Below are 16,345 nucleotides of genomic sequence, written 5' to 3'. Positions count from 1 at the left end.
CCCCCCCCTCATCCCCGGGCTGAGGTGAGAGACCCGGGCCTGCCCCCCCCTCATCCCCGGGCTGAGGTGAGAGACCCGGGCCTGCCCCCCCCCCTTCCCCGGGCTGAGGGGAGAGACCCGGGCCCGCCCCCCCCTCATCCCCGGGCTGAGGTGAGAGACCCGGGCCTAGTGGCCCTCCCACCCCCGCAGTCCATAGCAACGGCACTGGAACAATTTATATGGTGGGGGTGCTGAGAGCCATTGAACCAAACGCTATATACGATGTAAACCACTTCAAGCCGGGGGGGTGCAGTAGCCGCCCCCTCCCTCGTATCTATAATCCATAAACTCGGGTTGAGCGACTTTGGCCTGGCGTGTGCTCAGTCCCGGTCTCAGGTGAGATGGGGGCCCTGCCGTGGCATCTTCCTACCATCCAGTGGCTTGTCTTCTCCATGTTTGAGAGGAAGCTATGGGTTTTGATGGTTGCTTCCCTCCCGTCAGGTGAGGGGATGGATCTAATGGATCCATCAGCCCGTCTTGATGCTTATTCAACTGATCCTTATTCCAGCTTGAGTACAGTCTCCAGCTAGGAGAATGTCCACAAGTGGCTCCTCCCAACCATGATGCAGTGCGCTGTGCAATCAGGAGTTCCATAATGCTTTGGGCTAGCCCTGAAATGGGCCAATTATACGGTGTTTTTGTGGGGTGCACTAAGCCTTTGGATGAGCAAGCAAGGCAGGCACTCCCCTTCCATACTGTCAGTAGTTGCTTCACTTTTTGTTGCTGCTTATGGACAACTAATTCCATATAATTCCCCAGGTTCTCCACGTAGGTTAGGCTCAGTTTAACTGTAACCTCTTTAAACCTTTTGTATAAACCCTAGTTGGGGGAAGTAAGAGTGTGAGTCCCAGCCTAGCGTCTGCTTGCTAATCTCAGTCCTGGGGACTGATCTGCTGAATACCACACCGTAATTAGAAATGTGTAACCAAACCTTTTCTGAAGATTATATCTGTAGCTGTTTTTTTTTTTTTTTAAGACTTAAGGAAGATGGGTGTCTACAAAAGGCCCCTGAGCAGTTTAACAAAAAACACTAGCGTTTCAGATACTGAAAAGTAGAATGAGACCACTAATTTCACTCAGCTAGAGAGAAACTTGAGTCTAGCTCTTCAAAGATGACATGCTAGTATCCCCCATGCCCTTACCTTTAGTTTTTGAAGTAATACTCCAATTAAAATGGGAAAATGTCAGTATCTTGAAAAATGTAATACAAAAAGATTGTATAACTGATGTGTGCCTTAAGTTAAAGTAACTATTGTAATCTCTTTCAGTGATAATTCACAGGTTTTTCAGCCTTATGTGTTGCGAACCCGCAGGAACAGTACAACGGTTATGAACCGTCACAGTATGGTAAGTAATCTTAAACACAGTGTTCACACCTCAACAATGTGTAATTGAGTGAGGGGAAATAAAAAGTTTAAACTTCATTTAAAGCTGTACTGAAATATTCTTATGGACCTCCTGGCTGGAAAATGGATTTCTTTTAATTACTTGCACATTTCCTCTGAAAAATAAGACATTTTCTAGATGTAAGCAGGATACCTCACAAAGCGTATTACTGATTAATACCCTGTCTTTTTGTTTTGGTTAAAATTGCCTGTAGTTGGGATACCATAACAGAGTGGAACCCAGCATCTCTTCTGGTCTCAAAGCTCAATGCATGGAATTTGCCTGTGGGAAAGAGTAATTGCAGTCTCATTTTAAAATAACCTTGAACAGTTGAACTGTGTCTAAAAAACAACACCCCAAAAACCTTCCATTTACTTGACCCTCTGGTAGGGTGACTAGAGCTAGAGGTGGACAGCTGGCTTCACAGGATCAGATTAAGAGAAGGTAATTTTAAAGTAATTCATATGCTGAATGTTACTCTACTCATTACTGTTTAGGGCTTTCAGCATACAGTCCTGTAATTTATTTCACTTTTCAAAGAAGTTTGTAGGTCACTCTTACGTGTTTCCCAGTCAGTTGTTAACTTGGACAAATCACGGAAAATATCATTACTGTTTTTCAGCTAAAATCATTTTCTTTTTCCTGTTTTTATAGGAAGTAAACAGGGCTTTGGAGCTGTGCTCCAAGCAAAAACCTACAGCTCCACTGCTCTGGAGCTGCTCCAGGGCTTTGGAGCGGAGCCTGGAAGTAAAGATTAGGTCTTGGTTCTTTAGAGAGGTTATGGGACTCAAAAGGTCCTAAAAATCTATAAAATATCTATTGCCTCTGTCTTGCATTCAACCTAGGAAAAGAGTGACAGAATTCTGGTTCTAAACTTTTAGTTATGGAGCTGTCACTTCACTGTCTGCCCTATGCTTAATATTGTTAGTAATCATAGTAAATACTTATTTTATGATAATGCCCAAAGCCCTCGATTAGATCTATGTGCTGTACAGACCTAGCTACAAGACAGCCTTTGCCCCAAAGGGGTTAAGTTTACTGCAAAGGGCTATTTCCAATATTTAAATTCCCTACAACTTTTCCCACTGGCACGTCTGAAAATTTGTGATACCATTTGATTTGACTTCGTCTCTATAGATTATCTGAGATAAATTATTGGGTTTAAGGTTTGTGAACAAAATCTTACCACTTTTAAGTACAAAGTTAATTTTGTAATGTTCTAACTCAGTAGCTCTCAACCTTTTCAGACTACTGGACCCTTTTCAGAAGTCTGATTTGTCTTGCGTACTACTCACTTAAAAACTACTTGCTTACAAAATCAGACGTAAAAATATAAATGTCACAGCACACTGTTACTGAAATTGCATACTTTCTCATTTTTGCCATATTATAGAATAAATCAATTAGAATATAAATATTGTACTTACATTTCAGTGTATAGTCCATAGTGCCGTATAAACAAGTCATTGTCTGTATGAAACTTTTTAGTTTGTACTGACTTGGCTAGTGCTTTTTATGTAGCCTGTTGTAAAACTAGGCAAATATCTAGATGGGTTGGTGTACCCCCTGAAAGACATCTGCGTACCCCCAGGGATATGCATAACCCTGGTTGAGAACCACAATTCTAACTCGTGCTCACATTCTTATTGCAGTGCCCCACCTTTCTCAATAGCTAGTGCTCTCTTCTTACCAAGGTCAACTATCATCTTACTACAATGTGGTCTGAGTTCTGAGCACTTATTGACACTTGGCTATCTTAATTCTAATTTAAAGAGAACATAGGTGACTGAGAATAGGCTGTATGCAGACTACTGATTTATGATTGAGAAGTGGATGTTTACTCTTTTCTAGTTGCTGTCATCATCTCCAATTCGAATCCCTAGCAGCAGACTTCATCAAATCAGAAGGGTAAATTGCATTATTCTACTTCAGATGTGATATTTTATCAAAACATTTAACTTTTCCTTCTCTTCATGCAGTATTTGATATGGAAATGACACTGCTGGCATTCCTTCTCCATTAGATCAGTTTAGCTCTGTTTCATCCCCTAACCTACAGTGTCACCTACAGTCTGGAGTGGTGTCCTCCCAGGGCTTGTTCTTTCTTCATATTGAAGTGCTTCAGCACTTATCAAGCTATTGTTATGATCTAGATATGGGGCTCTGGGATGAACAGGGAGAAGTGGTGAGTTGGGATGGATGACAGGCCTTTTCTTCTGGAGTGTTACTCCTGCTTGTTTAAATTCTAAAGGCAGATGACTGAACTAGGAAGAGTTCATTCAGCTTTGAGTACCATGATGAACTAAATATTGTTGCAAAGCTTATAGCGCTTATCTTCTGCAGGAGGAAGGAGTGGATTTAATGAACAGAGAAACAGCACATGAAAGGTGAGTGTGACAAACTAAATAAAAAAGTAGCCAGACTTGTCATCTTTGTAGCCACTGATGGGATTTTTTGTGTTTTAGGGAAGTGCAAACAGCAATGCAGATAAGCCAGTCATGGGAGGAAAGCTTGAGTCTGGTAATCTCTTTACAGATGTTTAAATTTTTTATTCTACTTCTACACTTAACCATTGGATTTAAGGAAAAAGTAGAAATAACTTGGGAAATAATTTTAGAAAACATAAGTTTAGTGTTCTAGTTGCTCCACTGATTTGGCCATTGAAATGTTGTGGCTCAGGTTGTAAGGCAACGTACTATGTCAGCTTAAATTTTGTATTTACAGAGTGACAATGACTTGGACAAGTCCGAGAAATCTTCCTCTCCAAAGAGAATAGACTTCATCCCAGTTTCCCCAGCACCTTCACCCACCCGAGGAATAGGGAAGGTAGGATAAATGAAGAACAAGAAAGAAAACACAAATTTCAGATTAAGATAAATTGCAAAGGATTTTTTTTAAACTCCCCAAACTAATTTACTGTTTTTAAAGAAAAAAGTCTATAACCATTGTTAAATCTAACTACTGTTGACTTTTCTCAATATCTAAAACTTACTACTAAGCCTGCAAAATCTGACCTGCTGGTTCCTTCACCATGCTGAGTGACTTCAGCAGCTGCATTTTGTGTGCTTTGGGGAGGGAAGATGCTAGGGAGGCGGCTGTGGTAATCAAGTTGAAGGCCTGGATGAGATCTTAAGCTGTCTAAACAGAAAGAAAAGGATGGATCTTAGAAATACTGTGGAGGAAGCAGCAAGATTTGGATACAAGCTGTATATGTATGGAGGAGAGAGAGGGAGGAGTCCAAGATCCCAATTTACAGATCTGAGTGCTGGGAAAGGTGATGGTGTCAGCAGTGGCAGCTTGGGGTCTTTGGAGCCTTTTTGGGAGGAAAGATTAGGAGTTCAACTGTGGCCATGTTAAGTTTAAATGGATGGCCCTTTCCCTTTAGTCTGCGTTGTTCCTGGGTCTCTTCATTTCAGACCCGGGAAGGGTGGAGTGGAGACAAAGACCCTCCCCATAGCACCACTTTTTTTCCCCCCAGTGAGAATCCGATAGAGGTTGAGGTGGACATCAGCAACCATGTTTACTTCTTGGCCTTGTCTTTATTAAAGTTAATCACATTCTTCCGTGGTTACTGTATCATGGAAGCTCAACCAATGTTAGCACTCACACTATTGCTAGTGTAGAACAGCCACAATATTTTTACCACTGTCAGGGAAACCTGCTCTAAGCAGTGCTGGTGTATGTGATGGCTGTTTGTCTGGATAGTAGTGTTTGTACGGGGAGGATTACAACTGTCTCAAAGCAAACTTGACAAACATCAGTGTGCATGCAGCTCCTTGGGCTGAGTTCAGCTGCAGGAGCACAGAATGGATGCAAAGAGTCAAACTCTGTGTTGCCAAATTCATGTTACAATTTTTTTCAATACGAGAAAAATATATGGAGTATTTTAAATAAGCATGGGTTGGTTTTTGGAGCATGGTTTAAAGATTAATATAGTCCTCTGAACTGATGCTTTTAGAAAGAAGGGCAGAACAGGGACCAAATCCTATTTGGATAACATGCTTCTTTCTCTGTCTTAACTTTTGATTTCAGAGTTTTTATTTTGAAGTATTTTGACTGTTAATTTGAATGAAGTGATGCTTTTAGAATATTTTGTAAATTCAGTTTTACAGAGCTCTTGGATTTGGTTTTAATTTCCTGTTAAAGCTTCCAGTAGGTTATTGTATTGTTGGCCTTGTTACTTTCACTGGGGGTTTTGGTTGGGGTGGGAAAAAGTATTGATTACTTAAAAAGGAAGTTGCAGAAGTATTTTACTGTGTAATTCTTTTCCCAGCAATGTTTTTCACCATCCTTACAAATGTTTGTGAGTAGTAATGGATTACCTCCAAGTCCTATTCCTAGTCCGACAAGGCGATTCTCAAAGTAAGTCAAATTGTCTCAAAGTAACAAATGCATACTGACCTAGTTTCAATAGTAGTCTGGCAGTTTAAGACAGTTCAGTGTTAAAATGCAGGCCTGGAAATTGGTTTGAAGCAATTTTCATTTGTGATCTCAACTAGAATCCATTAATAAAGTGACTTCTGGATGGTTCTAGTTTTGTCCTGCTTTAAAAGGTGGCTGAAGTTTCCTTTCAATATTTTGTCAACAGGTCATCTTTAGAGCTTTTTTTAAACTGCCCTGATGTTGAAATTAGAGACTCCACCATTGCGCCCCACACCCCCAAAATCTTTGAACGTTAAACTTTGCAAGAGGAAGTTGAATGCTAGCGTTGTTTGAATTCTCTTTTTAAATTTAGATTAGACTGGGTCCTTCATAGAGAATCTTTAAACCCCCCAGATGTATACAAGCAGTATTATATCTAACTTACAAATGGATAAAATGAGGCTGACTTTCCATAAGTAAAGATAAATTAAATGGCCTACCAAAGATCATTTGGTAGATATCCTTCTCTAAGGAAACACAACACCTTTCAAAAGTTAACTTTTCTGTTTAACTACAGTATCAGACTCCCAATTGCCTAAGTGTTTGAACTGCACAGAACTGTTTTTAAAACAGGAATTCAGTTTTTAAAATGTGATTGTATATTGGTTTAGTATGTAAAACATTTTGTTCAAGCTTAAATTTTTTAGAATGTATTGATACCAGTCTTGGCTCTTTTAGCAGGAGGAGTCAGAGTCCAATCAATTGTATCAGGCCCAGTGTTCTTGGTCCCATTAAAAGGAAAGGTATGTTTAAATACTTCTGATATTTTAGAGATGTTGTGAATTGTAGTCACTAGATAGACTTTCTGCCCTTAAATCCTAATGTTAAGCTAAGCAGTCGCCTTTCCTCAAAATATAGTGCACGCTCCTCCATGATGTATTGGAATTTACCAATCCAGACTTCCAGCTGTAAAATAAAACAAAAGGGCTTGCCTAAAACACTATACATTAATTTATAAATCTGACTAGTCACTTGTATTTACTATTTAAAACTTGGAATGTTTTTCACCTTTGACTAGTAATAAAAATGGGCTGGAGACTGGAAAGATTGGCTTCTAAAAATCAGATGTAAATCAAAATCTATGCTAGATGGGCAATCAATTTACAGCTTCCTGTGGCTAAAAAATAAGACTGATTCTAAGATAAATATGCTTCATCTTCTGTGAGGCTCTCTTAGATTCTCTGGCAGGGTGGATCAAAACATTTTAAAAAATCAAAATTGGATTTTGATTTAAATTAAATACAGGCTTATGTCTTTAAAATAAACCTATTTAAAATTAAACTTGAAATCGACAACCCTATGCTTTACAAGGCTACTTTATACTCTAACACCATTTAAATTAAATACGAAAATTATTAAGCTGTACATGTTTGCTGCCACGTTTTAAAGACAGTTATACCATGAACTGGTGGAAGTCAGGTTAAGCACCTGGAGCCAGAGTCTAAGTATTAAGCTAGGTTTGGACTGGCTCTTCTGAGGGTATAAAGAGAATATTTTCTTCTTTTTAGCTTATTCATCCAGTTCAGTTACTACTTCATTCAAAGTTAAGAAACTAATTGGGAATTGAAAAAGTAGGAAAGCTTGTTTCTCTCTTCCACTCTATGAACAAAAAGTATGTGAGAGAGCATGAGGTCTACCAGTTCTAAACTCTTGAAGGACATCGTGACCACAACCAACCAACCAATCAATTCAAGTCACTAACTACAGATAACACTTCCTTTGTTTTAATAAATTAGTTAGTGTTAAATACAAAACATGTTTTGATTTTTCTCTTATATAGCCAACATTTTAAGGTAGTCTTATTTTTAAAAATGCTGGTTTTATGCATTTAATAGAATTTGAATTTCTAGCCAAATAGATCTTGACACAAACCACAAGTAAAAAGTTAATCTAGTAAATAGAAATTTATGAATTATGCATTTAGCATAAAATGTAACCTGAAAAAAATAAATTCAGCTATATAATTGCTTAAATATAGAGTATCCTTCTGGTTAGCAAAAAGAAATACCAAATTTAATATAAAAAGCTATATTTAGTTGCAGATCCCCATGGTTCAGTGGATACCAACTAATGAGAATTAGCCTGCCCTTAAGAAAATAACAAAAGTACAAATGCAAAACATCATAAAACTCAGTTATTTAAATCAAGGTTTCTGGCTTGATGATTTAAATAGTTATTAAAATTGGTGTCTGCCCTGTATTCTGGGATTACTACAGTACTGTGGCGCTCTCTGTATTTAACCATCTTTGTTATATTAGAACTAAATAAGCATTTATGCTTCCATAAATGATGTTCTGAAGGAAATGCATTGTATAGTGATACATTTTGAAAGTTTATTCTAATTCTAGAAGTATTCCTTTTTATATCTTTACTGAATATCTTTGAAATTTTATACCAAATGTTTGTTCTATACTATGAAAGTTCAAAAGATTAATATTTTTGAGAATTAGAGGGATGGAAGTAGCATAGAGTACATGATAGTGTTTTCCCTTTAAGAATCTGCATTTCTGAACCAGAAATATGATGGTGTTTGAAGTAAAATTTAGAAAAATTTTCCATACTATTATTAATGGACACTGCATTAACTGAGGGATTAAAAAAACTAATTTATCAATACTTATGTAGCAAGTATTTCTCCATCTACTCCCATCCAATTCTGTTGATCTTTCCTTACTCAACCATACCAGTGACATCTCCTTTTATTCTCCCTAAGTGTGTATTTATGAAATTGTGAAATTCATTGTTTGCTTTTTTTTTTTTTTCTTTTTTTAAGTGGCAAAATTGACCTCCTTCTAATCGGTCAAATCAGGTCCAATTTATTTCAAATTTGATTTAAAAAAAACAACAACCCTACCTTTGCTCCAGATGCCACTTATCTAGTTTTGAGGGGGAATGTGAAGCAGCGTTTAGCACCTATAGTGAAACTCACTGAATGTAAGATGCCAAAATACATTAGAGTGGACCACTTAAAGCAAAAGCACAGTACAAGTAAAGTCCAAGCAGGAGCCAGGTTTCCCATTCCCCACTCCACTTTGGTGCTTTTTGGAATGTGAGTTTGCTCTTCTACTGGAAACACAAACCAGTTTGAATTAGGAATAAGACTATGATTTGGTCGCGGAAGTCACAAAATCCATGACTTCCAGCGACCTCCGTGTCTTCAGCCTGTGGTGGTTGGGAGCTGCAGGGTCTCCGTCAGGGAGCTGTTGGGTTCCCCGGTGGCCTCTAGCAGCTGCTGTGGGGGACCCTAGCCACCGCCCAACTGCCCCACTTTAAGCAGTGTGGGGACCTGCAGATGCAGATCCCCACTTTGTCATGGATATTTTTAGTAAAAGTCAGGGACAGGTCATGGGCAAAAAAGAAAAACTCACAGAAGCTGTGACCGACAGGTCATGGGCAAAAAAGAAAAACTCACAGAAGCTGTGACCTGTCCCTGACTTACTAAAAATATCCGACAGAATCTTAGCCTTAATTATGAATAGTCCTTAATCATAAATGTCACCCTAACTACACCTAATTCCTTCATATCCTCCTGAAATACATAATTCTTGTTTCTTTAATTTTAAACTCTTAAATTGCTTAGTGGTTCTTAGTCTGCAGTTATTACATGGTAACATGTTTAGTCATAGCCATAAACTGAAACAATCCCTAATAGGAAAGACTCTGCATATCAAAGTGTTATATTGTACAACAGTGAAATGTTGCTAGCTGTTAAAATATCTTCTAGTGGTAAAAACGATACATGTTACTATGCAGCCTTCCTGTAGAATTTCACATTTCTTGAAAGAGTTGTCTGACCTTTTTCTTCTCAGTTTGTGTGAGGATCCAGAGTATTTTACATCTGTGTTCTTTAGCTTCAATCTGCATGATGGAAGCCATCATTATTTCATCAAAGGAGAATGAACATTCCTTGCATGCTACAGAAAATGAGTTTTCAGGGCTGCCAGTCTTGGAGTAAAGGCTGAGTGGTAGTGTATTTCTCCTACATTATGTACACAAAGTTCATTTATAGTATGTTTTTAATGTGAAGCCTTTCAGTTAGTTCCCCAAGCTGGCACTAGAACTGCTATAAGTTAACTGGAAGCTGAAAAAGTAGTCCCCAAATTTCAAATACACTTTTTGCTGGCAGACAGTGAATTAAACTACATCTGAAAAATCTCATGAACCTGGCAATAAAAAAGAAACTGAAAAATACTAAAGTATCAGATAACTGAACTTTGTATAAGAAACTGATAAATAAACTGTGGGATGATACCCAGTTCAAGACAGTGGCGGGCAAGCTGTGGCCCGTCAGACCTTTCATTTACATTTGCACCCAAGCTGCTTCCTGCAGCTCCCATTGGCCAGGAACAGCAAACCGCAGCCACTGGGAGCTGCAGGCGGCCGTGCAAATGTAAATGGAGGGTCTGACGGCCTGCCAGCGGGTTACCCTGATAGGCCGCAGGCTGCCCACCACTGGTATAATATACTAAACATATAGGACCCAATTCTGCCTTTCATACTTACAATCCCAAAGAAGTCAATGGGTTTATATGGGGGTGAGGACGTAATCTGTCTCGCAGTGAGGAAGGAGAAATGATCAGGTGTTGTGCCAAATGTTTTTTGTGTTAGGCTTTGTGTGTGTGCTTTCATGCTTGTCAATATTGGTCTTAATATCCAGAAGGGCGTTCTTGGGTCCAAAACGGACACGTTCTGTTTAAAGTTTTCAAAGTTACTGATATTGTGACAATAGATTTTATTTTTAAGTGAACAAAATGGGAGCGATTGCCTGCTCTTAAATATTTAATTTAAGAGAACGATATGCGGATGGCCAGAAGCTCCAAGTTCATATATTTCCATTTACTAAAGCAGGAAACTGGTCCGTATAGCAGCCCAGTTTTAAACAAGTTATACAACTGGCTGTAAAAACGAGTCCTTTTTAACTCACTTACATTTGACATTTATATTGCTTTTAAAAACATGTTTAAAGCATATACAAGCTATATAATTCTAAATATATAACAATTTAAGCTTAACATCTCTGACAAATAACCTTTTAAAATATTGAGTATGAGATACTGCACAAGAGGCAAACTGCTATTCAACATTTCAACAAACACTGCAGAGTGCTCACTTCTGGGTTGGAACCCAGCACCTATTTAATAGCACAGTGAAATACTACATATTACTTCAGGGCAGGGAATGAAGAATACAGTATGCAAATGAAACTGCAAAAGGAGTTGATATAGGCAGAATGAAATCCGAGTTTGAATTTGGCAAGACACTGGTTCTAGATCCCAACTCTTATGAAAAGTGCTGTGAGATCTTGAATGACCAGAACCTTTGTTTTGCTGCACTTTCAGTGCAGCATTGTGTCCCTTAAACAATGTTGAAGCATTAGTTCAGTACAGACTCAGCGGGTGGACTGAATAATCAAATCACTTCCTGTAGCTTTAGGAGTGTTAGGGCTCTTACCAAGCTCTGACCTGGCTGAATTAGAGATCTGACGAGATCACAGTGCAAGATGTTTTGCATGTAATTACTTACTGTATGGGACACCCAAAATAGTCTTGGATAGAAAGAACTTTGAAATTATGCTGCTGAAGATATTTCACAGAATCAAACAAGTTTGACTGTTAATTACTTTTCTCAGGTGAAATGGAAACTGAAAGTCAGCCAAAGAGACTTTTCCAAGGAACTACCAACATGCTTTCTCCTGATGTTACACATCTGACAGATTTCAGTTCATGGTAAAATATTGTATTATAAACACTGAAAAGCCAAAGCGGAGGTCATTTAGAAATCCTCAGCACCTTGGTTTTTCAGAGGAATTTTAACTTGTGCTAAATAACTTGCATTTACAGACTAGTAGAAACTACGTAAAGGTTCCCCAACTCTCTGGAATTAAAGTTTTCTTGCTTGCTGTTTGGCTGATTTGACAAGCTGCCCATAAGTGATTCACTCTTTGTGGTCACATCTAAACATCTCACATGAACCTTTTTTGATACCTGGAATAGGCAGGGAATCCTTGCTGCTCACATGCCAGATGCTTCATAGTAAATTAAATTATTGTTCTGTGGTGTCCATACTTCCCCTCAAAGCAGAAATCACTCAATATTGACTATAATTTGCTGTCTGCCTCACGTGCTAGGTGCCCTGCTGTTCCAGAATGGTATAGTGAGCAGAATATTTGTGTAATTCTAGTACAGTACCACATCTCCTGGGCATTCCCAGAGGCCAGTAGTTGACATGAAGCCAAATTCTTATGATGATATTCCACAGTTAAGATTCTATTGATATGTCATTCACATTTTATTGATGTATCTCTGTCTAATGTCTATTTCATATAAACAGGAAGGTGACTTGTCTGGCTTGAGTCTTGTCTCTTTCCAAGGAGAGACATCAGATAAATTAAGTGGTTCTAAAATAACAAACTTCTTCCCAAGTTTTGTAGAATTGGAAAGCCACCTAGAATAAGCGAGAATTGTGGCATTTTTCAACAGTTATGAAGTGCCGGTTTGCAAATAAAAATCTGGAATCATGATAGCCTTTAAAATTCAAGTGTGGGAGAACTTTCTTCATGAGAAAAAACTATTTTGCAAGATCCCGCTTTGAATGATGTATTTGAGAGCAAACTGCCTAATCAGTGGCATCAAAATAGCTGCATCGTTGGAATCTTCATCAGAAAATTTCCTTCTTTCCCTTATAATTGTTAAAGGCACTACTTCTATTAACTGACTTTTCTATTCTACAGCTGGTTGAAGTTTTGGTGTCAATTTATAATGCATGTTAAAAAAAAAAAAAAAAAAATTCTGCTCCTCTTTCCCTTAAGGAGCATGAATGTATCCATAACATGCTAGAGGAAAATAAGGAGTCTTCAGGGCTGCCAGTCTTGCAGTAAAGGCTGAGTGGTAGTATGTCTCTCCTACATATTTTTTTTTTTAAAGTGCATTAACTTGGTATGCCAATTCATAGTTCACATATTCTTAAGTAACCATTTTCCTTTGTCTTCAGTTTGTCTTCAGATATTCTCGATAGGAGTAGTAGCAGTATTGGTTCTTCCTCTGATTCACTGGCTAAAGGCAGCATTACCACAGAATCTCCAGTAACATGCTCAAACTCATGCTCTTCATTCATTTTGATGGATGATCTCTCACCTAAGTGAATTAATCTGTTCTGACTCAGTGTTTGGCTGTGCTGTTTCCTTGCTGTACATTTCTACAGAGAAATGAAGAATTCCGATCCTTGAGAATCTTTCACATGAGGATTAAAATACTAATGGAAATTAATGTAATCTTATTTCTTGACAACTCTTCCCGATGGTTTTGATTTAGCCTTAATGGACACTTTAGACCATATTAATGTCTGGTTTTGATTATTTTACAAACAAGATGTCTGTTCAGTTTATACTAACTTTGTTTTAAAGAAAAAACCTTTTGATTCCTGAATAGGCATCTTTTTACAATATGAGTGTTATTTTTAGGAAAATATGTGTACTGTTACTGTCATGGTCACTTTGTCTGGAGAAACACGTGGTGGTTGCAGAGATGTCTGGAAATACTCATTTATTCTTTGACAGATGCTTTTTAGTAGTAAATTAGATTATTTCATAAACAATTTCTGGTTAGGGGTAAATATCTAATTTCTCCCACTAACTCAAAGTAAAATTATTTCCCCCACTCTGTAGTTGCAGCTGTCCCCAGCCATTTCTCCCACCAAAGGGGAAGAAATGCTTGGCTGTCTCTAGTGCTACTGGTAATTGCGTCATTGCAGTTGAACACTATGGTTCTGGAAGTTGTTGTGTTTAAAACAAAACACAGACGTTTCTAGGGTGACTAGCATATTTATCAATAGGGAAAATACAAATACCCTGTGTGAAACATGGTTAACATAACTGCATAGTTCTCTCCCCACACCCTTCATCCAGGAGATTCTATGGAATAGGGTAAATATTCATAAATATTTGGCCAAGGAGAAATAATCCCTGCCTTGATTTAAAATGCATGGTGCAAGTAACTAAGTTACTTAAACTACTGAGGAAAGAAGAATGTGCATGGTGCCATCAATGTCTCCTGTGGCATTGAGGCCATAGGTATTTTCGTGCCTTAGGGGACATTGTTAAAATTAAAGAATGTAAAACTGGTGGGTGGGCAAAGGACTTTGCTTGTAGAGTGCTTACCAGATGCGGTCTTCAGTGCTGCTTTCTCTTAGTGCTTGCTCTTTTTCAAGGTGTTTCTTCCATTGGGAGGTGCTATGGAGAGTTCCAAGTATTCTGTAAGGTAGCAGTGTATGTGTTCCCGTCACAGCTGCTGTATAGCTTTATGCCTTTGTCTGCCTTACAGAGGGCAGGCCACTAAATTAACTTTAATTTCTAGGGAAAGGCTTTAAGGTTGGATTGGATACTAGCTCTGCATACCATTTAAGGAGTTACATTTGAGTAGTAGTCTTGATACAGTACCTTGGTCAGTCTGAGGTAATACAATAGTATACTTTTTAAGAAGACCTAACTGGGCTAAAATAAATCCATTTGTAATCTACTGTTATTTATTATTTATAAACTATGTAAAAAAGTCTGTGGTGATGAATTATAGTATTTTTTTATGATTGAATAAGGTTTTTTATGTTCAGTAATAATTGCTGGTTGGTTTCTATTTAATATGCAACATTGTCTGCCAGAATCATAAGCTTCCAGTTTTGAATGTTTGTAAGGTAACACACATGCTTTTGTTATCTAAAAGTACAACTTCGGATTTCTGAAAGAAAATAGCACTGAATTTAAAGTAAGTGTGCTTTAAAGATGAGCACAGTCTCCGGCAATACTGTCTGGCTAAGAATGGGGAGGGAGCACCATATTTTTTCCACTCTAAAGAGGTTTAGTTTCCAATAGACCTGTCCTACATAGCATTTTACTTTTCAAGTGTTTGTTTTAAATTGTACTAAGTACCATAAATGGCCAATAGAGGCACTTATCTGTATTATCACTTCACTTGTGGAGCATTAGTTTCCCTGCCTCAAATAAATGTGCATATTGTAAAATATTGTCCAGTGGTGCCATTTTTAAATGAGCTCTACAGTATTCAATGTTAACATTTGTATATGCACAGTGCTATTTCTTGCGTTTTGGCTTTAACTGAATGAATTTTTATCCGTTAATACTGTGCAAGGCTGTTTTGACATTTTGCAAAGTATTGATCAATAGTCTGTGAAAGTACAACGTATCATTGCCCCATTTCATGATCCCATGCGTTTATTGGTACTATGACTGACTTCGAAATCTGCACAAGCACTAGCAAAACAATAAAGCTTCTGCATGCTTTCTTATAGCTGAGAACACAGCTAGTGGGGGGGCGCGGGGGGGTTGGCTGACTAATCTCTCTGTACAAGTGATTGTATTCAAGATTTCTGTTTTTGTTAGTAGTGGGGAGTCATAAAATGCTGGCCTTTGTAGAATGTAATCTTCATAAAACAAATGCACAACTATTCAATTTTGTTACCATTTTTTTTTTAAATGGTCTGGCTGTTCTCCACTCTTTGGAGGTCTCTACTGCTCACTAAAACTGTGCTAAGATACTGTCCACTTGTTTGATAATACATGTCATCTTGTGGTCCTGACAGGCCTCGTCTCAGACACTCAAATTTGTTTCACACAACTAGCTGTATGTAAAACCACTTCCTTTTACAACTAGACATATCAATCTTTCTTTGAAATAGACTTTAGAATAAATTGCATATGAGTGACCAGCATATACACATCCAGTTATGAACCAATTTTGAATAAGTTGTACTCTAACGCTGCTAAAGAAAGGATACCCCAAACTGTTAACCCAGCTCTAGACAGCCAAAGGGAGTAAGGAAAACAAACAAATATAGAGTACTGCATATGTGGCATACCTTATTTTCTGTATTATCATCCATACTTAGAATGGTCAGGGGTTAGCTAGAGTTACTGAAAGAAAGTCTTACCATGCAGAAGACAAATGAATCCTGCTGCTGCATAGTGTAGAAACACTGAAGGGAGAAGAGTTAGTCACTGACTAAACTGAAATATGTCCAAGCACTAACCAGCATGTTTCACATTTAAATATTTTTCAGAAAGTCTGATTTCAGTCGTACCTGAGAGCTGTGTGGGCAGACTCCTTTGCCCTCAGAGCCTTTATTAAAGCTATGGAGCTCTGTGTAGGTTTACTTGAGCAAATCTCACTGCAGGATTGGGACAAAAGTTTTTCTGTTGTGTCTATAGATAAGGTGGAATCAGCTGCTTCATGTTCACTAGTGTGCAGATGCAAATTGTTACGCGTCTTGTAGAGCCAACCACCAATCCATTTATCATGCAAAGGCAAAGATGAGGGATCCTCTTTTCCCTGAAGGAATATCATCCACCTACACCCTTCCTGGCAACTCCATAAAAAAGTAATTTTGTATTAAAGTTGCATAATCCTTTTATGAAGTTACTATCTGAGGGGCTAGTAACTTCATAAAAGGATTATGCAACTTTAATACAAAATTACTTTTTTATGGAGTTG

At 38.1% G+C, this 16,345-nt stretch overlaps 1 protein-coding gene and 2 non-coding genes across 4 annotated transcripts; all 3 read left to right on the top strand.

Moving 5' to 3' along the window:
* The first annotated feature begins 8 nt into the window (after positions 1-8).
* LOC117882722 (protein FAM122A-like) lies at positions 9-14,860 on the top strand. 2 transcript variants are annotated; one of them, XM_034781442.1, is made up of 10 exons: positions 9-24; positions 1,308-1,386; positions 3,277-3,333; positions 3,768-3,811; positions 3,890-3,944; positions 4,149-4,250; positions 5,698-5,786; positions 6,528-6,589; positions 11,476-11,572; positions 12,837-14,860. In XM_034781442.1, the coding sequence occupies exons 2-10, from the start codon at positions 1,369-1,371 to the stop codon at positions 12,985-12,987; spliced, it is 675 nt and encodes a 224-aa protein (XP_034637333.1). In that variant the 5' UTR covers positions 9-24; positions 1,308-1,368; the 3' UTR covers positions 12,988-14,860. The 2 variants fall into 2 exon arrangements, with proteins under 2 accessions (XP_034637333.1, XP_034637332.1); XM_034781441.1 differs by having other exon boundaries at positions 6,525-6,589.
* Positions 9,705-9,833, top strand: LOC117883478. The gene has a single exon (XR_004647295.1). It is a non-coding gene; the product is annotated as a small nucleolar RNA U109 (small nucleolar RNA).
* On the top strand, positions 12,605-12,755 carry LOC117883477. The gene has a single exon (XR_004647294.1). It is a non-coding gene; the product is annotated as a small nucleolar RNA U109 (small nucleolar RNA).
* Positions 14,861-16,345: the final 1,485 nt, after the last annotated feature.

The sequence above is a fragment of the Trachemys scripta genome, chromosome 9, assembly GCF_013100865.1.
Source record: "Trachemys scripta elegans isolate TJP31775 chromosome 9, CAS_Tse_1.0, whole genome shotgun sequence".
Taxonomy (NCBI): domain Eukaryota; kingdom Metazoa; phylum Chordata; order Testudines; family Emydidae; genus Trachemys; species Trachemys scripta.
This window is presented reverse-complemented; position numbering and strand designations above follow the sequence as displayed.

Excerpts from the sequence above, each read along its gene's own strand:
- LOC117882722 (XM_034781441.1), top strand. Across the intron at positions 3,812-3,889 it reads AGAGAAACAGCACATGAAAG|GGAAGTGCAAACAGCAATGC; the intron begins GTGAGTGTGACA and ends TTTGTGTTTTAG. Across the intron at positions 5,787-6,524 it reads CCGACAAGGCGATTCTCAAA|CAGGAGGAGTCAGAGTCCAA; the intron begins GTAAGTCAAATT and ends TGGCTCTTTTAG.